This window comes from Eubalaena glacialis, chromosome 1 (genome assembly GCF_028564815.1).
Source record: "Eubalaena glacialis isolate mEubGla1 chromosome 1, mEubGla1.1.hap2.+ XY, whole genome shotgun sequence".
Classification (NCBI taxonomy): Eukaryota; Metazoa; Chordata; class Mammalia; order Artiodactyla; family Balaenidae; genus Eubalaena; species Eubalaena glacialis.
In genome coordinates this window covers 84073373-84096135 of record NC_083716.1, presented here as the reverse complement: position 1 = coordinate 84096135, position 22763 = coordinate 84073373, and the positions used below count along the sequence as shown (strand labels likewise).

The 22763-nt window shown below is 39.0% G+C and overlaps 1 protein-coding gene across 1 annotated transcript in view; it reads left to right on the top strand.

Annotated features, from left to right (window-relative positions):
* RYR2 (ryanodine receptor 2) overlaps positions 1-22763 on the top strand; it is a 537153-nt gene that overhangs the window by 141416 nt on the left and 372974 nt on the right. Inside the window, exon 12 of the mRNA XM_061190410.1 lies at positions 14939-15095. Coding sequence (XP_061046393.1) covers positions 14939-15095 — 157 coding nt within the window. The remainder of the gene's footprint in view (positions 1-14938; positions 15096-22763) is intronic.

The following is a 22763-nucleotide window of genomic DNA, read 5'->3' as shown; positions in this document are numbered from 1 at the left end:
GAATCTGTAGATTGCTTTGGGTAGCAGAGTCATTTTCACAATGTTTATTCTTCCAATCCAAGAACATGGTATATCTCTCCATCTATTTGTATCATCTTTAATTTCTTTCATCAGTGTTCTATAATTTTCTGCATACAGGTCTTTTGTCTCCTTAGGTAGGTTTATTCCTAGATATTTTATTCTTTTTGTTGCAATGATGAACGGGAGTGTTTTCTTAATTTCACTTTCAGATTTTTCATCATTAGTATATAGGAATGCAAGAGATTTCTGTGCATTAATTTTGTATCTACCAAATTCATTGATTAGCTCTAGTAGTTTTCTGGTAGCATCTTTAGGATTCTCTATGTATAGTATCATGTCATCTGCAAACAGTGACAGCTTTACTTCTTCTTTTCCGATTTGGATTCCTTTTATTTCTTTTTCGTCTCTGATTGCTGTGGCTAACACTTCCAAAACTATGTTGAATAATAGTGGTGAGAGTGGGCAACCTTGTCTTGTTCCTGATCTTAGTGGAAATGGTTTCAGTTTTTCACCATTGAGGATAATGTTGGCTGTGGGTTTGTCATATATGGCCTTTATTATGTTGAGGAAAGTTCCCTCTATGCCTACTTTCTGCAGGGCTTTTATCATAAATGGGTGTTGAATTTTGTCGAAAGCTGTCTCTGCATCTATTGAGATGATCATATGGTTTTTCTCCTTCAATTTGTTAATATGATGTATCACGTTGATTGATTTGCGTATATTGAAGAATCCTTGCATTCCTGGAATAAACCCCACTTGATCATGGTGTATAATCTTTTTAATGTGCTGTTGGATTCTGTTTGCTAGTATTTTGTTGAGGATTTTTGCATCTATGTTCATCAGTGATATTGGCCTGTAGTTTTCTTTCTTTGTGACACCTTTGTCTGGTTTTGGTATCAGGGTGATGGTGGCCTCGTAGAATGAGTTGGGGAGTGTTCCTCCCTCTGCAATATTTTGGAAGAGTTTGAGAAGGATAGGTGTTAGCTCTTCTCTAAATGTTTGATAGAATTCGCCTGTGAAGCCATCTGGTCCTGGGCTTTTGTGTGTTGGAAGATTTTTAATCACAGTTTCAATTTCAGTGCTTGTGATTGGTCTGTTCATATTTTCTATTTCTTCCTGGTTCAGTCTCGGCAGGTTGTGCATTTCTAAGAATCTGTCCATTTCTTCCAGGTTGTCCATTTTATTGACATAGAGTTGCTTGTAGTAATCTCTCATGATCGTTTGTATTTCTGCAGTGTCAGTGGTTACTTCTCCTTTTTCATTTCTAATCCTATTGATTTGAGTCTTCTCCCTTTTTCTCTTGATGAGTCTGGCTAATGGTTTATCAATTTTGTTTATCTTCTCAAAGAACCAGCTTTTAGTTTCTTTGATTTTTGCTATTGTTTCCTTCATTTCTTTTTCATTTATTTCTGATCTGATCTTTATGATTTCTTTCCTTCTGCTAGCTTTGGGGTTTTTTTGTTCTTCTTTCTCTAATTGCTTTAGGTGCAAGGTTAGGTTGTTTATTCGAGATGTTTCCTGTTTCTTGAGGTAGGCTTGTATTGCTATAAACGTCCCTCTTAGAACTGCTTTTGCTGCATCCCATAGGTTTTGGGTCGTCATGTCTCCGTTGTCATTTGTTTCTAGGTATTTTTTGATTTCCCCTTTGATTTCTTCAGTGATCACTTCGTTATTAAGTAGTGTATTGTGTAGCCTCCATGTGTTTGTATTTTTTACAGATCTTTTCCTGTAATTGATATCTAGTCTCATAGCGTTGTGGTCGGAAAAGATACTTGATACGATTTCAATTTTTTTAAATTTACCAAGGCTTGATTTGTGACCCAAGATATGATCTATCCTGGAGAATGTTCCATGAGCACTTGAGAAAAATGTGTATTCTGTTGTTTTTGGGTGGAATGTCCTATAAATATCAATTAAGTCCATCTTGTTTAATGTATCATTTAAAGCTTGTGTTTCCTTATTTATTTTCATTTTGGATGATCTGTCCATTGGTGAAAGTGGGGTGTTAAAGTCCCCTACTATGATTGTGTTACTGTCAATTTCCCTTTTTATGGCTGTTAGTATTTGCCTTACGTATTGAGGTGCTCCTATGTTGGGTGCATAAATATTTACAATTGTTATACCTTCCTCTTGGATCGATCCCTTGATCATTATATAGTGTCCTTCTTTGTCTCTTGTAATTGTCTTTATTTTAAAGTCTATTTTGTCTGATATGAGAATTGCTACTCCAGCTTTCTTTTGATTTCCATTTGCATGGAATATCTTTTTCCATCCCCTCACTTTCAGTCTGTATGTGTCTCTAGGTCTGAAGTGGGTCTCTTGTAGACAGCATATATATGGGTCTTGTTTTTGTACCCATTCAGCCAGTCTGTGTCTTTTGGTGGGAGCATTTAATCCATTTACATTTAAGGTAATTATCGATACGTATGTTCCTATTCCCATTTTCTTAAATGTTTTGGGTTTGTTATTGTAGGTGTTTTCCTTCTCTTGTGTTTCTTGCCTAGAGAAGTTCCTTTAGCATTTGTTGTAAAGCTGGTTTGGTGGTGCTGAACTCTCTTAGCTTTTGCTTATCTGTAAAGGTTTTAATTTCTCCATCAGATCTGAATGAGATCCTTGCTGGGTAGAGTAATCTTGGTTGTAGGTTTTTCTCCTTCATCACTTTAAGTATATCCTGCCACTCCCTTCTGGGTTGCAGAGTTTCTGCTGAAAGATCAGCTGTTAACCTTATGGGGATGCCCTTGTGTGTTATCTGTTGTTTTTCCCTTGCTGCTTTTAATATTTTTTCTTTGTATTTAATTTTTGATAGTTTAATTAACATGTGTCTTGGCGTGTTTCTTCTTGGATTTATCCTGTATGGGACTCTCTGTGCTTCCAGGACTTGATTAACTATTTCCTTTCCCATATTAGGGAAGTTTTCAACTATAATCTCTTCAAATATTTTCTCAGTCCCTTTCTTTTTCTCTTCTTCTTCTGGAACCCCTATAATTCGAATGTTGGTGTGTTTAATGTTGTCCCAGAGGTCTCTGAGACTGTCCTCAGTTCTTTTCATTCTTTTTTCTTTATTCTTCTCTGCAGTAGTTATTTCCACCATTTTATCTTCCAGGTCACTTATCTGTTCTTCTGCCTCAGTTATTCTGCTATTAATCCCATCTAGAGTATTTTTAATTTCATTTATTGTGCTTTTCATCATTGCTTGGTTCCTCTTTAGTTCTTCTATGTCCTTGTTAAATGTTTCTTGCATTTTGTCTATTCTATTTCCAAGATTTTGGATCATCTTTACTATCATTATTCTGAATTCTTTTTCAGGTAGACTGCCTATTTCCTCTTCATTTGTTAGGTCTGGTGTGTTTTGACCCTGCTCCTTCATCTGCTGTGTGTTTTTCTGTCTTCTCATTTTGCTTATCTTACTGTGTTTGGGGTCTCCTTTTCACAGGCTGCAGGTTCGTAGTTCCCGTTGTTTTTGGTATCTGTCCCCAGTGGCTAAGGTTGGTTCAGTGGGTTGTGTAGGTTTCCTGGTGGAGGGAACTAGTGCCTGCGTTCTGGTGGATGAGGCTGGATCTTGTCTTTCTGGTGGGCACGTCCACATCTGGTGGTGTGTTTTGGGGTGTCTGTGGCCTTATTATGATTTTAGGCAGCCTCTCTGTTAATGGATGGGGCTGTGTTCCTGTCTTGCTAGTTGTTTGGCATAGGGTGTCCAGCACTGTAGCTTGCTGGTCGTTGAGTGAAGCTGGGTCTTGATGTTGAGATGGAGATCTCTGAGAGATTTTCGCTGTTTGGTATTACGTGGAGCTGGGAGGTCTCTTGTGGACCAGTGTCCTGAAGTTGGCTCTCCCACCTCAGAGGCACAGCCCTGATGCCTGGCTGGAGCACCAAGAGCCTTTCATCCACACGGCTCAGAATAAAAGGGAGAAAAAAATAGAAAGAAAGAAAGAAAGAGGATAAAATAAAATAAAATAAAGCTATTATAATAAAAAATAAGAAAAAAAATTATTAAGAATAAATTTATTAAGAAAAAAAATTTTTTTAATTTTTAAAAATAGATTAATTTTTATAATAAAAAATAAGAAAAAAATTATTAAGAAAATTTAAGAAAAAAATTTTTAATTTTTTAAAAATAAAAAATATGAAAAAACTTATTAAAAAATTTTTTTTAATTTTTTAAAAATAGAAAATAAGGCAAAAATTATTAAGAAAACATGTATTAGGGGAAAAAAAATTTTTAAGTAAAAAAAAAAAAAAAAAAAACCGGACGGACCTAACCCTACGACTAATGGTGAGAGCAAAGCTATACAGACAAAATCTCACCTAGAACCATACACATATACACTCACAAAAAAAGGAAAAGGGGAAAAATTAATATATCCTGCTCCCAAAGTCCACCTCCTAAATTTGGGATGATTCGTTGTCTATTCGGGTATTCAACAGATGCAGGCACATCAAGTTGTTTGTGGAGCTTTAATCCGCTGCTTCTGAGGCTGCTGGGAGAGATTTCCCTTTCTCTTCTTTGTTCGTACAGCTCCAGGGGTTCAGCTTTGGATTTGGACCCGCCTCTGCATGTAGGTCGCCTGAGGGCATCTGTTCCCCGTCCAGACAGAACGGGGTTAAAGGAGCAGCTGATTCGGGGGCACTGGCTCAGTCAGGCCGGGGGGGAGGGAGCGGTACGGAGGAGGTGGGGGGAGCCTGCGGCGGCAGAAGCCGGCGTGACGTTGCAGCAGCCTGAGGCGCGCTGTGCGCTCTCCCGGGGAAGTTGTCCCCGGATCACGGGAGCCTGGCCGTGGCGGGCTGCACTGGGTCCCAGGAGGGGCGGTGTGGAGAGTGACCTGTGCTCGCCCACAGGCTTTTTGGTGGCGGCAGCCGCAGCCTTAGCGTCTCATGTCCTTCTCTGGGGTCTGCGCTGATAGCCGCGGCTCACCCCCGCCTCTGGGGTCCGCGCTGATAGCCGTGGCTTGCACCCACCTCTGGGGTCTGCGCTGATAGCCGCGACTCACGCCCGTCTCTGGAGTTCGTTTAACCGGCGCTCTGAATCCCCTCTCCTTGCGCGCCGCGAAACAAAGAGGCAAGAAAAAGTCTCTTGCCTCTTCGGCAGCTGCAGACTTTTTCTCGGGCTCCCTCCCGGCTAGCTGTGGTGCGCTAGCCCCCTTCAGGGTGTGTTCACGCCGCCAACCCCGGTCCTCTCCCTGGGATCCGACCGAAGCCCGAGCCTCAGCTCCCAGCCCCCGCCCGCCCCGGCGGGTGAGCAGACAAGTCTCTCGGGCTGGTGAGTGCTGCTTGGCGCCGAGCCTCTGTGCGGGAGTCTCTCCGCTTTGCCCTCCGCACCCCTGTGGCTGCGCTCTCCTCCGTGGCTCAGAAGCTTCCCCCGTCCGCCACCCATAGTCTCCACCCGCGAAGGGCCTTCCTAGTGTGTGGAAACCTTTCCTCCTTCACAGCTCCCTCCCACTGGTGCAGGTCCCGTCCCTATTCTTTTGTCTCTGTTATTTCTTTTTTCTTTTGCTCTACCCAAGTACGTGGGGATTTTCTTGCCTTTTGGGAGGTCTGACGTCTTCTGCCAGCGTTCAGTGGGTGTTCTGTAGGAGCAGTTCCACGTGTAGATGTATTTCTACTGTATCTGTGGGAAGGAAGGTGATCTCCGTGTCTTACTCTTCCGCCATCTTGCCCCTCTCCCCTAATCTCTTTTTTAAGACAATACCGTGTTATTATCAGGGTTTATTGGTACATGATTATTAATTTAGTAGGAGGACTTGTCCAAAGTAATTGTCTTTATAAACAAATCCATGTAAAAATGAACATATTACAGTTCATAATAATACAGTAATACAGTAATAATAATATTATTATTAACATTCTACTGTTAATTTTCCAGGCTAATAGTTCAGGTCAAAAATCCAGATTGGGAAAAGAGCGTAAAATTGACTTATAGTTCACTAAGATTGGTGAATTCTTTTTAAAGTGTTCTTAATTTGTAGAATATAAAAGTTTATAATGCTTCTGTATTAAAACTGGTTTATTAATTAATAAAATCATATTGAAATCCTCCATACCTTTACTTTTTATTTATTTGATTCCTTACCTAGTGGTAAAGCTTCTACTATAATTGTCTTTTAAAAAATTATCCTTGTGTTTCTTTTGTTTCATTTTCTGTTTGCCATTGACATGTGAAGCTTTATAACATAGTACATTCTTTTTAGTGTATATCTTTCTCATTATAAAATACCTGACAGTGTCCCCTTTATACTTTTTTGCCTTGAATTCTAATTTCTCTACTATCAACTTTACCATCACTGTTTTCTTTTGATTTTGTATGCATGGTAGATCCTTTTTATTTGTATTTTTTAAATTTGATTTTACATCATTGATAAGAGGCTGTCCTCGTTTTGCACGCTAGCATGATAATTGAAAGTCACCATTATCAGAACCTTGTTTCCACTCTGTACTGCAGTAAGGGCAAGGCTCTGATAATGACGGCTTTCAGTTAACACAGTACTGTGCAAAGCAAGGATGGTCTGTATCTTAATTTTTCTTTTCTACCCTATCTGAAAGTCATTATTTTTAAAAGCAGACTTTAATGATCACAACTTTGCTTTTCATCTTTTTTCTGCAATCTTAGTTTATATTTTCTCTGTGTTGCATTCAATTTTGCTTTCCCGTTTTTCCTGTTGACTCTATTAGAATTTATATTCTTGTTTGTCTTTCTTGTTCATTGGTTTTTTTTTTTTTTTAAACATCTTTATTGAAGTATAATTGCTTTACAATGGTGTGCTAGCTTCTGCTTTACAACAAAGTGAATCAGTTACACATATACATATGTTGCCATATCTCTTCCCTCTTGCATCTCCCTCCCTCCCACCCTCCCTATCCCACCCCTCTAGGTGGTCACAAAGCACCGAGCTGATCTCCCTGTGCTATGCGGCTGCTTCCCACTAGTTATCTATTTTACATTTGGTAGTGTATATATGTCCATGACACTCTCTCACCCTGTCACATCTCACCCCTCCCCCTCCCCATATCCTCAAGTCCATTCTCTAGTAGGTCTGTGTCTTTATTCCCATCTTGCCACTAGGTTCTTCATGACCTCTTTTTTTTTTTTTTTTTTTTCCCTTAGATTCCATATATATGTGTTAGCATACTGTATTTGTTTTTCTCTTTCTGACTTACTTCACTCTGTATGACAGACTCTAACTCCATCCACCTCATTACAAACACCTCCAGTTCATTTCTTTTTATGGCTGAGTAATATTCCATTGTATATATGTGCCACATCTTCTTTATCCATTCATCCGATGATGGACACCTAGGTTGCTTCCATGTCCTGGCTATTGTAAACAGAGCTGCAGTGAATATTTTGGTACATGACTCTTTCTGAATTATGGTTTTCTCAGGGTATATGCCCAGTAGTGGGATTGCTGGGTCGTATGGTAGTTCTATTTTTAGTTTTTTAAGGAACCTCCATACTGTTCTCCATAGTGGGTGTATCAATTTACATTCCCACCAACAGTGCAAGAGTGTTCCCTTTTCTCCACACCCTCTCCAGCATTTATTGTTTCTAGATTTTTTGATGATGGCCATTCTGACCGGTGTGAGATGATACCTCATTGTAGTTTTGATTTGCATTTCTCTAATGATTAATGATGTTGAGCATTCTTTCATGTGTCTGTTGGCAATCTGTATCTCTTCTTTGGAGAAATGTCTATTTAGGTCTTCTGCCCATTTTTGGATTGGGTTGTTTGTTTTTTTGTTATTGAGCTGCATGAGCTGCTTGTAAATCTTGGAGATTAATCCTTTGTCCGTTGCTTCATTTGCAAATATTTTCTCCCATTCTGAGGGTTGTCTTTTGGTCTTGTTTATGGTTTCCTTTGCTGTGCAAAAGCTTTTAAGTTTCATTAGGTCCCATTTGTTTATTTGTGTTTTTATTTCCATTTCTCTAGGACCTGGGTCAAAAAGGATCTTGCTGTGACTTATGTCATACAGTGTTCTGCCTATGTTTTCCTCTAAGAGTTTGATAGTGTCTGGCCTTACACTTAGGTCTTTAATCCATTTTGAGTTTATTTTTGTGTATGGTGTTAGGGAGTGTTCTAATTTCATACTTTTACATGTACCTGTCCAATTTTCCCAGCACCACTTATTGAAGAGGCTGTCTTTTCTCCACTATATATGCTTGCCTCCTTTATCAAAGATAAGGTGACCATATGTGCGTGGGCTTATCTCTGGGCTTTCTATCCTGTTCCATTGATCTATATTTCTGTTTTTGTGCCAGTACCAAACTGTCTTGATTACTGTAGCTTTGTAATATAGTCTGAAGTCAGGGAGCCTGATTCCTCCAGCTCCATTTTTCGTTCTCAAGATTGCTTTGGCTATTCGGGGTCTTTTGTGTTTCCATACAAATTGTGAAATTTTTTGTTCTAGTTCTGTGAAAAATGCCAGTGGTAGTTTGATAGGGATTGCATTGAATCTGTAGATTGCTTTGGGTAGCAGAGTCATTTTCACAATGTTTATTCTTCCAATCCAAGAACATGGTATATCTCTCCATCTATTTGTATCATCTTTAATTTCTTTCATCAGTGTCCTATAATTTTCTGCATACAGGTCTTTTGTCTCCTTAGGTAGGTTTATTCCTAGGTATTTTATTCTTTTTGTTGCAATGGTAAACGGGAGTGTTTTCTTAATTTCACTTTCAGATTTTTCATCATTAGTATACAAGAATGCAAGAGATTTCTGTGCATTAATTTTGTATCCTGCTACTTTACCAAATTCATTGATTAGCTCTAGTAGTTTTCTGGTAGCATCTTTTGGATTCTCTATGTATAGTATCATGTCATCTGCAAACAGTGACAGCTTTACTTCTTCTTTTCCGATTTGGATTCCTTTTATTTCTTTTTCGTCTCTGATTGCTGTGGCTAACACTTCCAAAACTATGTTGAATAATAGTGGTGAGAGTGGGCAACCTTGTCTTGTTCCTGATCTTAGTGGAAATGGTTTCAGTTTTTCACCATTGAGGACAATGTTGGCTGTGGGTTTGTCATATACGGCCTTTATTATGTTGAGGAAAGTTCCCTCTATGCCTACTTTCTGCAGGACTTTTATCATAAATGGGTGTTGAATTTTGTCGAAAGCTTTCTCTGCATCTATTGAGATGATCATATGGTTTTTCTCCTTCAATTTGTTAATATGATGTATCACGTTGATTGATTTGCGTATATTGAAGAATCCTTGCATTCCTGGAATAAACCCCACTTGATCATGGTGTATGATCCTTTTAATGTGCTGTTGGATTCTGTTTGCTAGTATTTTGTTGAGGATTTTAGCATCTATGTTCATCAGTGATATTGGCCTGTAGTTTTCTTTCTTTGTGACATCTTTGCCTGGTTTTGGTATCAGGGTGATGGTGGCCTCGTAGAATGAGTTGGGGAGTGTTCCTCCCTCTGCAATATTTTGGAAGAGTTTGAGAAGGATAGGTGTTAGCTCTTCTCTAAATGTTTGATAGAATTCGCCTGTGAAGCCATCTGGTCCTGGGCTTTTGTGTGTTGGAAGATTTTTAATCACAGTTTCAATTTCAGTGCTTGTGATTGGTCTGTTCATATTTTCTATTTCTTCCTGGTTCAGTCTCGGCAGGTTGTGCATTTCTAAGAATCTGTCCATTTCTTCCAGGTTGTCCATTTTATTAGCATAGAGTTGCTTGTAGTAATCTCTTATGATCGTTTGTATTTCTGCAGTGTCAGTGGTTACTTCTCCTTTTTCATTTCTAATTCTATTAATTTGAGTCTTCTCCTTTTTTCTCTTGATGAGTCTGGCTAATGGTTTATCAATTTTGTTTATCTTCTCAAAGAACCAGCTTTTAGTTTCATTGATTTTTGCTATTGTTTCCTTCATTTCTTTTTCATTTATTTCTGATCTGATCTTTATGATTTCTTTCCTTCTGCTAGCTTTGGGGTTTTTTTGTTCTTCTTTCTCTAATTGCTTTAGGTGCAAGGTTAGGTTGTTTATTCGAGATGTTTCCTGTTTCTTGATGTAGGCTTGTATTGCTATAAACTTCCCTCTTAGAACTGCTTTTGCTGCATCCCATAGGTTTTGGATCGTCGTGTCTCCATTGTCATTTGTTTCTAGGTATTTTTTGATTTCCCCTTTGATTTCTTCAGTGATCACTTCGTTATTAAGTAGTGTATTGTGTAGCCTCCATGTGTTTGTATTTTTTACAGATCTTTTCCTGTAATTGATATCTAGTCTCATAGCGTTGTGGTCGGAAAAGATACTTGATACGATTTCAATTTTTTTAAATTTACCAAGGCTTGATTTGTGACCCAAGATATGATCTATCCTGGAGAATGTTCCATGAGCACTTGAGAAAAATGTGTATTCTGTTGTTTTTGGGTGGAATGTCCTATAAATATCAATTAAGTCCATCTTGTTTAATGTATCATTTAAAGCTTGTGTTTCCTTATTTATTTTCATTTTGGATGATCTGTCCATTGGTGAAAGTGGGGTGTTAAAGTCCCCTACTATGATTGTGTTACTGTCGATTTCCCCTTTTATGGCTGTTAGTATTTGCCTTATGTATTGAGGTGCTCCTATGTTGGGTGCATAAATATTTACAATTGTTATACCTTCCTCTTGGATCGATCCCTTGATCATTATATAGTGTCCGTCTTTGTCTCTTGTAATTGTCTTTATTTTAAAGTCTATTTTGTCTGATATGAGAATTGCTACTCCAGCTTTCTTTTGATTTCCATTTGCATGGAATATCTTTTTCCATCCCCTCACTTTCAGTCTGTATGTGTCTCTAGGTCTGAAGTGGGTCTCTTGTAGACAGCATATATATGGGTCTTGTTTTTGTATCCATTCAGCCAGTCTGTGTCTTTTGGTGGGAGCATTTAATCCATTTACATTTAAGGTAATTATCGATATGTATGTTCCTATTCCCATTTTCTTAAATGTTTTGGGTTTGTTATTGTAGGTGTTTTCCTTCTCTTGTGTTTCTTGCCTAGAGAAGTTCCTTTAGCATTTGTTGTAAAGCTGGTTTGGTGGTGCTGAACTCTCTCAGCTTTTGCTTGTCTGTAAAGGTTTTAATTTCTCCATCAAATCTGAATGAGATCCTTGCTGGGTAGAGTAATCTTGGTTGTAGGTTTTTCTCCTTCATCACTTTAAGTATATCCTGCCACTCCCTTCTGGCTTGCAGCGTTTCTGCTGAAAGATCAGCTGTTAACCTTATGGGGATGCCCTTGTGTGTTATCTGTTGTTTTTCCCTTGCTGCTTTTAATATGTTTTCTTTATATTTAATTTTTGATAGTTTGATTAATATGTGTCTTGGTGTGTTTCTCCTTGGATTTATCCTGTATGGGACTCTCTGTGCTTCCAGGACTTGATTAACTATTTCCTTTCCCATATTAGGGAAGTTTTCAACTATAATCTCTTCAAATATTTTCTCAGTCCCTTTCTTTTTCTCTTCTTCTTCTGGGACCCCTATAATTCGAATGTTGGTGCGTTTAATGTTGTCCCAGAGGTCTCTGAGACTGTCCTCAGTTCTTTTCATTCTTTTTTCTTTATTCTGGTCTGCAGTAGTTATTTCCACCATTTTATCTTCCAGGTCACTTATCCGTTCTTCTGCCTCAGTTATTCTGCTATTGATCCCATCTAGAGTATTTTTAATTTCATTTATTGTGCTTGTCATCGTTTCTTGGTTCCTCTTTAGTTCTTCTACGTCCTTGTTAAATGTTTCTTGCATTTTGTCTATTCTATTTCCAAGACTTTGGATCATCCTTACTATCATTATTCTGAATTCTTTTTCAGGTAGACTACCTATTTCCTCTTCATTTGTTAGGTCTGGTGTGTTTTGACCCTGCTCCTTCATCTGCTGTGTGTTTTTCTGTCTTCTCATTTTGCTTATCTTACTGTGTTTGGGGTCTCCTTTTCACAGGCTGCAGGTTCGTAGTTCCCGTTGTTTTTGGTATCTGTCCCCAGTGGCTAAGGTTGGTTCAGTGGGTTGTGTAGGTTTCCTGGTGGAGGGAACTAGTGCCTGTGTTCTGGTGGATGAGGCTGGATGTTGTCTTTCTGGTGGGTTCGTCCACGTCTGGTGGTGTGTTTTGGGGTGTCTGTGGCGTTATTATGATTTTAGGCAGCCTCTCTGTTAATGGATGGGGCTGTGTTCCTCTCTTGCTAGTTGTTTGGCATAGGGTGTCCAGCACTGTAGCTTGCTGGTCGTTGAGTGAAGCTGGGTCTTGATGTTGAGATGGAGATCTGTTAGAGATTTTCACCGTTTGGTATTACGTGGAGCTGGGAGGTCTCTTGTGGACCAGTGTCCTGAAGTTGGCTCTCCCACCTCAGAGGCACAGCCCTGATGCCTGGCTGGAGCACCAAGAGCCTTTCATCCACACGGCTCAGAATAAAAGGGAGAAAAAATGGAAAGAAAGAAAAAAAGAGGATAAAATAAAATAAAATAAAGCAATTATAATAAAAAATAAGAAAAAAAATTAAGAGTAAATTTATTAAGAAAAAAAATTTTTTTTAATTTTTAAAAATAGATTTATTAATTTTTTATACTAAAAATAAGAAAAAAATTATTTAGAAAAAATTTATTAAGAAAAAAAATTTTTTAATTTTTTAAAATAAAAAATATGAAAAAACTTATTAAAAAATTTTTTAAAAATAGAAAATAAGGAAAAATTATTAAGAAAACATTTATTAGGGAAAAAAAAAATTTTTAAGCCAAAAAAAAAAAAAAACGGACGGACCTAATCCTAGGACTAACGGTGAGAGCAAAGCTGTACAGACAAAATCTCACCCAGAAGCATACACATCTACACTCACAAAAAAAAGGAAAAGGGGAAAAGTTAATATATCCTGCTCCCAAAGTCCATCTCCTAAATTTGGGATGATTCGTTGTCTATTCAGGTATTCAACAGATGCAGGCACATCAAGTTGTTTGTGGAGCTTTAATCCGCTGCTTCTGAGGCTGCTGGGAGAGATTTCCCTTTCTCTTCTTTGTTCGTACAGCTCCCGGGGTTCAGCTTTGGATTTGGACCCGCCTCTGCATGTAGGTCCCCTGAGGGCGTCTGTTCCCCGCCCAGACAGAACGGGGTTAAAGGAGCAGCTGATTCGGGGGCTCTGGCTCAGTCAGGCCGGGGGGAGGGAGCGGTACGGAGGAAGCGGGGCGAGCCTGCGGCGGCAGAAGCCGGCGTGACGTTGCAGCAGCCTGAGGCGCGCCGTGCGCTCTCCCGGGGAAGTTGTCCCCGGATTACGGGAGCCTGGCCGTGGCGGGCTGCACAGGCTCCCGGGAGGGGCGGTGTGGAGAATGACCTGTGCTCGCCCACAGGCTGTTTGGTGGCGGCAGCAGCAGCCTTAGCGTCTCATGCCCGTCTCTGGGGTCCGCGCTGATAGCCGCGGCTCGCGCCCGTCTCTGGAGTTCGTTTAAGTGGCACTCTGAATCCCCTCTCCCTGCACGCCGCGAAACAAAGAGGCAAGAAAAAGTCTCCTGCCTCTTCGGCAGCTGCAGACTTTTTCTCGTGCACCCTCCCGGCTAGTTGTGGTGCGCCAGACCCTTCAGGCTGTGTTCACGCAGCCAACCCCAGTCCTCTCCCTGGGATCCGACCGAAGCCCGCGCCTCAGCTCCCAGCCCCCGCCCGCCCCGGCGGGTGAGCAGACAAGCCTCTCGGGCTGGTGAGTGCTGCTCGGCGCCGAGCCTCTGTGCGGGAATCTCTCCGTTTTTCCCTCTGCGTCCCTGTTGCTGTGGGATCCGCGCTGATAGCCGCGGCTCGCGCCCGTCTCTGGAGCTCGTTTAGGCGGCGCTCTGAATCCCCTCTCCTTGCACGCCGCGAAACAAAGAGGCAAGAAAAATTCTCTTGCCTCTTTGGCAGCCGCAGTCTTTTTCCCGGACTCCCTCCCGGCTAGCACCGAAGCCCGAGCCCCAGCTCCCAGCCCCCGCCCGCCCCGGCGGCTGAGCAGACAAGCCTCTCGGGCTGGTGAGTGCTGGTCGGCACCGCTCCTCTGTGCGGGAATCTCCGCTTTGCCCTCCGCACCAATGTGGCTGCGCTCTCCTCCGTGGCTCCGAAGCTTCCCCCCTCTGCTACCCGCAGTCTCTGCCCACGAAGGGGCTTCCTAGTGTGTGGAAACCTTTCCTCCTTCACAGCTCCCTCCCACTGGTGCAGGTCCCGTCCCTATTCTTTTGTCTCTGTTATTTCTTTTTTCTTTTGCCCTACCCAAGTACGTGGGGATTTTCTTGCCTTTTGGGAGGTCTGACGTCTTCTGCCAGCGTTCAGTGGGTGTTCTGTAGGAGCAGTTCCACGTGTAGATGTATTTCTCATGTATCTGTGGGGAGGAAGGTGATCTCCGCGTCTTACTCTTCCGCCATCTTTCTGGGGTTGTTCATTGGTTTTTAATGACATAATTGTTCCACATTATTAAAATTTAAAGCATAGGAAGAGATTTCTTTTTTCAGATAAATAGATACTTCAGTTTATGTATATGAGTTCCAGTTAATCATAATTAGGCATTGACTCTAATATCACTAGTTTTCAAGTCTGTGCAAATCCAAAAATAACTGGTAAATGCTAAGGTATCATTTAAACTCATAATGTCTATATCTGTGACTAGCGATTAGAGGTTAACCTGGAACGCAGCGTCTTGGTCATCTTTGCATGGAGTAGTGTTTGGTGTGGATGGTATTACATTTAATGTCAGAAGACCTTGAGTTAAATTTCGCTTCTACTTACTGTTAGCTCTATGACATGAAATATTACCTAATCATTCTGAATAACCATTTTGTTATTTGTGATACGAAATTAATAACACCAACATCATAAGGTTTGGGGGATCATTAAAGAAGACAGTGTATGCAAAGCACCTTTGTTCATTGTCTGACACATACGTTTTAATTGCTGTTTCTCTTGTCATTGTATTTGCTATTGGATCAAGTCTTAACTGTTTTTGTTAGGTGGAGTGGAAGCCATATAAGATGGGGCCAGCCTTTCCGACTACGCCATGTCACCACAGGAAAATACTTGAGCCTCATGGAAGACAAAAGCCTTCTACTCATGGACAAAGAAAAAGCTGATGTCAAATCAACAGCATTTACCTTCCGATCTTCCAAGGTAAGACAGAAATGTATAATTTTCGATTTCCTTTAACTACATCCCTACTGCATTTCCTTTGATGTTAGAAATGCAAAAAGAAATGATGTATGTTTTACATGTATCTCCAAATTCCCATTTTCTCTTCGATGCCTTCCTCTTCAGTAAAGCCTATTTCCTAAACCACTAACACCTTCCCAGGTGTTGCACCTGGCTTATAGTTCTTTGGTTATTTACGTGTAGCACATCCATCCAGCCCCTTTTAGTTTTCTTAGGTGTTGACAGTGCAGTAAGCACAGACTTTGTGCTGTTGTTGTATAGCAATGTGATGGGCACACCAGAACGTTCACACAGATGCTCTTATATACAGACCTTTCTTCTTAAGTTCTTGAATCATTTGTAAGAACAGAACCTCTAAGAGAATCCTTAGTATCTTTCATGAGAATCTCTCTGAACTAGATGATGAGTAGAGTAGAAAAAAAAAAAAATGCACATCAAAGTCAAGTTGGAATGCTGGTGCTTTAGCACAGCTAGGCCCACGCAGTACCTCATGAAAGATTCGTAACTCACCAACCCCGCAGTGCAGTGGATTGCTAACCATGCCTCAGGAAAACAGTAGATGTCCTGAATAGTGAAGTATCTCAGGAATAGTTGAAAATCACTTGTTCATTTGACACATGTCAAGCATCGATTATATGCATTTTTGTGATAATTGTGTATTTCTGTCCTTAATTAAATGAAGATTGTGGAACTTGGGCATCATGATAGGAATGGTATTAACTTACTGGTTAGCTTTTGTCTCAGAGATGCAAAACTTTACACCCCTGTTACAGATAAAGGTAAGTTTGAGCAAGACCGGAAGTAACTCTAAAAAGACAGTAGCCTCAGTTTACATCCCTAGTGCCATGCTCTCAGTTTTCTTGCTTTGGAGGACACAGAATGGTAGAAGATGCTTCTGATTTGATGAATTCTCCCGAGAGCTCCCAGAAAGACAGCCAGTGTAGGTCCCCATCTTTTATGGTGAAAATAGACAAAGCTGGTCAGCTCCAGTGGATAATCTGAGACAGGATTGGCATCTATAATTTGTTGTAGGGACCCATAGAGGGGCTCTGGAGAGGGTACCTGGGTGGACCTCAGGTGGGCAGTTAGTTGCTCCTTGTGTCTGTAGTTGGAAAGCACAGTTGATCGCAACGTGAACAGACTTGGCGCTGATGGGCTTCTTCCTCAAGACTTTAACCAGGGTGGTGGGAATTTGCTAGTTTGTCCACTGATAACACCTCAGTCCAGAAAGGAAAAAAAATTCAACCCACCAAAGACGCATCAGTTATCTGATGGTGGAAGCCCTTTTCAAGTAAAAAAGATAGCGTAAAATGACATACAGCTTAATGGTAGGAAATAGGAAAAGTGAAAAGAAATGCACGACATCCCAGCAAAATATAATCTACCAAAATAAAATCCCAAAGAAGTAGAAAAAGCTGAACAGCCATATCACAATGAAAGATGTTAGAAAAAATTTCAATATATGGCATTTAAAAAGGAAAAATACATCTAACAAAAATTGGAGGAGAAATAGGAAAAATGAAAGGTGCTCTGATTGCTTCCAGTGAAGCAGTGAAAAGTCAAATAATATTTTCATAAAACTCCAAAATCAAGTAACAAATAAGATATTTATCAGTAAAAACACTAAACAATATTTTTATTGTAGTAAAATTTACTAAAGTAAGGTGGTGGAAGAGCGGGGAGGTTTGTGAAAGAAGGGAAGTGGACATTTATTCACCGAGGAATATTTAAGGGCTGACTTGACCTTTGCTGGGAGCTGGGAACATGCTGACAGTGTGTGCCCTCCTAAAGCTTCTTGACGGCAGTGGGAAGCAAGACCCTTTCTTCCCTAATTTCTTGGCCTTTTAAAGATAATAATTGCTACCATTCTCTGTTTCCTGTAAGTCTGCCAATTGAGCTGAATACTCTCTGTAACTGGTCTCTCTGAGAATCAGGATCCCCATTTTACAGATGGAAAAACTAAGGGCAGGAGGGATGAGCCACTTGTCCATGTCACTCAGCTGAGCACATAAGAAGATCCAGTGAACATGAGGTTACCTCTGCTCCAAACCACTAGCCAAGGTGGGTTTCAATAACCAGGCCTGACTTCCAGGCCTGGAACCCTGGACTGGCTAGTCATTCATTCACCCCCAGGCTGTCAGGGCTGCCCCTGGGGCCTGGAGGTACACCAGGGCCTCATGTAGGGCCTCCCGGGCAGGTGGCTGACACTGTTGTCTAACTGTGGCCTCCCTAGTTCCTGCTATTGCTGGAGAAATCTGAATACTGAGTTCATCTTTCTCTTTTCATTATTTCTGTAACAGTCATATTCCCATGGTCTCCAAAAATCCTATTTTGCTATAGAAAGATGAATACCTACACGATCTTTCTCTTTTCACTCTGTGACAATCCTAATTCTCCAGGAGGTAAATGGATGCCTCTAGCAAAATGGGCTAGATTATTCCAATGGAAATGTAAGTGCAAAAGAGACAAGTATATTAACATATTTCAAAGATTTCTTTCTTGCATACATGCAGCCGCTGATCTAGCAGTCTTCTATATAAATGTATTTTTAATGAGAGGAGTTTTCTTACAGAAATAAAATAAAACTGTGCACATTATCATTCTTTGTCATGGCAAAAAAATTGGTAGACTCAAATGTTTAACGAATAGACTTGATAGCTAAGTGGTATTAGCTATCAGAATATATTGATCTGGAAAGATACCCATCATAATATTGTTGAGTGAAGAAAAAAAACAAATTGTAATGCAATTTTAAAATCTTATTTTTTTTTACTTAAGGAAAAGATCCGTGTGTGTGTGTTTATATATGATTATATATTAGATGTGGAAGAATCTACACTAATCTTTTAACTTTGGCTGCTTTAGAAAGATGAAAATGGGGGAAGGGGGTGGGAGAGGGAAGGATTGGGAGTTTGGGGTTAGCAGATGCAAACTATTTTATAGAGAATGGATAAACAACAAGGTCCTACTGTACAGCACAGGGAACTATATTCAATATCCTGTGATTAACCATAATGGAAAAGAACATGAAAAAGAATGTGTGTGTGTGTGTGTGTGTATATATATATGTATAACTGAATCATTTTGCTATATAGCAGAAATTAACAATATTGTAAATCAAGTATACTTCAATAAAATATAAAAAAATAAAATAAAACTAATAAAAAGAAAGATCAAAATGGAAGGTGTATGAGAGTATGAGTGCAAGGGGAAAGCATTTTCTTTAACTTTTAAAAAATAAATCTCTGGATTATTTTGCCTATTATGATAGCCATTTTTCCTTTGTAACAAAAAAATCAGTTAAAAAATTCATCCATTGTACTGATATACTTGGACATAAGTTTTGTGCACAGTTTAAATTTACTTCTTTAGGGCTAGACCTAGAAACAGAAATACTGACTCAAAAGCTATGAATATTTTCAAAATCTCTTGATAACGGTTCTTGCCCAAAGCAATAGCTTTTGAAACATTCCCCCCCAAACATCTCTGCTTACGTTCTGTCAGTGTTAGAGTGTAGTTTGCATTTGAAGAATTTTTACTGACCAGCCCCTTCTGTGGTCTCTGCTCAGAGGTTCTGTTTCTGGCTTTTGGTGATTGTGTAATGTCATAGGTTACACTGAAAGTACAGAGGCCTAGGATTCCAACATTGCCTTTTTTTAAAAAATAAATTTATTTATTTTTGGCTTCGTTGGGTCTTCGTTGCTGCGTGAAGTCTTTCTCTAGTTGCATCGAGCCAGGGCTACTCTTCATTGCGGTGCGCGGCCTTCTCATTGCAGTGGCTTCTCTTGTTGCGGAGCACGGGCTCTAGGCACGGGGGCTTCAGTAGTTGTGGGGCGCAGGCTCAGTAGTTGTGGCTCATGGGCTCTGGAGCGCAGGCTCAGTAGTTGTGGTGCATGGGCTTAGTTGCTCCGCGGCATGTGGGATCTTCCCGGACCAGGGCTCGAACCCGTGTTCCCTGCATTGGCAGGAGGGTTCTTAACCACTGCACCACCAGGGAAGCCCTCCAACATTGCCTTTTAATGAACTGTTTGGTTTCTCTAAAACTAGTCTCCTACATGGAACTCATGTTTATGGAACCACTGTAATACATAGGTTGTTAATAACCCACTGTCAGTTACCACTATGATAATTGTATATAACATGGTTGAGAGTCATGAAGGTGGAAGTGAAATCCAGGAAAACATTTTATTTTTATTTTTTATTTTCTTTAATTTATTTTATTGAAGTATAGTTGATTTACAATGTTGTATTAATTTCTGCTGTATAGCACAGTGATTCAGTTATACATATATATACATTCTTTTTCATATTCTTTTCCATTATGGTTTATCACTGGATACTGAATATAGTTCCCTGTGCTAGACAGTAGGACCTTGTTGTTTATACATCCTATATATAATAGTTTGCATCTGCTAATCCCAAAGTCCCAATCCATCCCTTCCCCATCCCCTCCCCCTTGGCAACCACAAGTCTGTTCTCTATGTCTGCAGGTCTCTTCCTGTTTCGTAAATAAGTTCATTTGTGTCAGATTTTAGATTCCATATATAAGTGATATCATATGGCATTTGTCTTTCTCTTTCTGACTTACTTCACTTAGTATGATAATCTCTATGTCCATCCATGTTGCTGCAAATGGCATGTATTCTTTTTTATGGCTGAGTAGTATTCCATTGTATATATGCACCACATCCTCTTTATCCATTCATCTGTTGATGGACATTTAGGTTGTTTCCATGTCTTGACTATTGTGAATAGTACTACTATGAACATAGGGGTGCATGTATTTTTTTGAATTAGAGTTTTTTCTGGATATATGCCCAGGAGTGGGAGTGCTGTATCATGACAACTATATTTTTAGTTTTTTGAGGACATCTTATTTTTAAAATCAAAGAATTTTCATTTTAAAATCACTGACAGATTAGGTAATACAGTGTTTTCTATGAAGTCAAGATAGTAACTGTTATTTCTTTCTAAAATTACTTTTTCATTATATGTAATGTATAGTCATTATAGAGGATTTTAAAAGGGAATACTGCAAAAATGAGGTAAGGGGAAAATTAAAATCATGTACTATCCATCACTCAGAAACAACTGTATTGTGTGTGTATTTCAGTTTTTAACAAATATATACATATTTTGATACTAATAGGGCTAATTATTAAAATTAAAAATTATTCATGATGAAAAGTATAATTACATAATAAAAAAGCATTGAACTTAGAACTAACTAAACTAGAATAAAAGTACAGTCCTTAATTATAGATGAAATTGTATGTTTTAAAAATAAAATAGTTTTTATACAGCCAACATTTTAAAGAAGATGATATAGCTAAACAGTTTCTTTCATCCTTTTGTTAATCATCACATTTGGTCATGGCCCCTGGTCTTTAAAATAAATAATCAGATTTACGTAAAGGTGTATTTGATTCTTTTTTTTTTTCCCTTAGTGCCACTGACAAGTTGAAAATGCTTGCCATATCTTTATGTATCTTTGCTATACTGTTTCCAGTGAAAATAATGAGTACTTATATTTCTGGAAGGTAAAGACTTGTGTGTGTAAGATATTTGTTCAATTTTGGTATATTTTGAGTATACAATTAATAAATGACTATTGATTGACATAATTACTGTGTTGCAAATCAAGCAAATCAAGTTTTCATTACTGATGAAAAATTAAACTTTTAAAATTGGGATTGACATATTAGTGTATAATATGTATAAAATGGATAACTAATAAGAACCTGCTGTATAAAAAAATAAAATAAAATTCAAAAAAAAAAGTCAAACTCAAAAAAAAAAATAGAACCCTTACATTTACAGTAGCATTCCCTTACCTATGATTGTGTGAGACTGTTTTGAAAGTATATTCTTGAAACATACTATTTTTTTTTTTTTTTTTACAAATCATTAAGATCATTCTCACTTAAAATTAGGAGAATGGCTTTAAAAACCTGTTCTACTAGTTAATATAAGGAGCAATTGTTTTGATTGTCATTGGGATATCTTTGCACTAATGGGAACACTCACTAGCCAATCTCAAATTCAGGATTTGCAGAATAATCAACAATTGTTGATGACTATATACATTCAGAATAAACAGAATAAAGTGGAAGACAGTTTATAAAATCACTGATGTTGGTCCTCTTTTTTCCCTAGCTTTATTGTGATATAACTGACATTTAATAATGTATGAAATTAAGGTGTACTATGTGATGATTTGATGCACATATATATTGCAAAATGCTTATGCTGGTCTTTTCTTAAAGAAAACATTTTATATCATGAAGAATTCAATTTGATTCATGCACGTTTTCTTAGACCTATTCTTCACTTTCTCTACTCCTAGAATTTTTAACCATTGCATTAGTGTGTTGAAATGTCAGTTTTCATCATAAGGTAGGTCTTGCCAATCACCCACGTATTATACTACCCCCAGGATGTCATTTTTTTTAGCTTAAAATGCCCTAAAAATATTCCTCTGTGGGTGATTTCCTCCAGTTTTTTCCCTCTCACGCCCCATGAATAGAAACCTTTTGCTGCTGAAATGATGGAATACCAACCTCAAATAAGACTGCCAATGAGATTACAAGGATTATGGAGCAAATGGCAAAAATAGAAAGAACAAAATATTTTTAGGACATAGTTTTAGTATGTTGTTTTTATTTGAGATTTTTATTCTTGGCTCAAAAAATGTTTAAGATACAAGTTAGGAAGACTAAGAGGTAAGAACTTACAGTTACAAATAAATAAGTCAGGAGATGAAATGTGCAGCATGGGGAATATAGTTAATAATATTATAGTATCTTTGGTGGCAGATGGTAGCTAGACATCATGGTGACGATTTTGTAATGTATAGCAATATTGAATCACTGTTTTGTACACCTGGAGCTAACATAGTGTTGTAGGCCAATTATACTTCAATTTTTTAGAAAATGTAGGTACTGGGAGGAAATGCATCAAGATGCTAATGATGGTTATCTCTAGGAGGGATGGGGTATGGGTGATCATTAATTTTTACTTTATACTTTTAGGTATCTTTAGTTGTCTGCAGTGAACATGTATTGCTTGTAAAATTAGAAAGCAATGAATGTCCTTAAAAATGAAAAAAAAAAAAAACCAGAAAAAAACAAAAATGAAAAAATGATGAGGTGTATGAGTCAGAGTTTAACGAGAGGTAGAGCCAGCATGAGATACGTATACATGAAGGGATGTGTTACATGGACTCGCTTTCTGAGATTGGGAGGCTGGCTGAGTAAGCCTGGAGTCCATAGTGCAAGTGGCCTGGAAGATTGTAAGCAGAATGGAACCCATGGGACGCACTGTTTGTAGTCGCTGAGCTCAGGGAAAGCCTAAACCCTCCTTAAAGACCTCGCCTGATTAAGTATGACTCACCCAGGAGAACCTCCCATTTTATTTGCTCAGAGTCAATTGAATAGGGACCTTAATTACATCTCCAAGATCGTCTCACCTTTGCCATATAACATAACCTAATTGCAGGAGTGATGTCCCAACACATTCGTTGGCTCCACCCACACTCCAGAGGAGGGAAATATAGTACAAGATATGAGAGGGCTTCTCCTAAGGCTCTGTGACCTTGTTTCACTGCCCCATGGAAGCCCCTCAAAGACC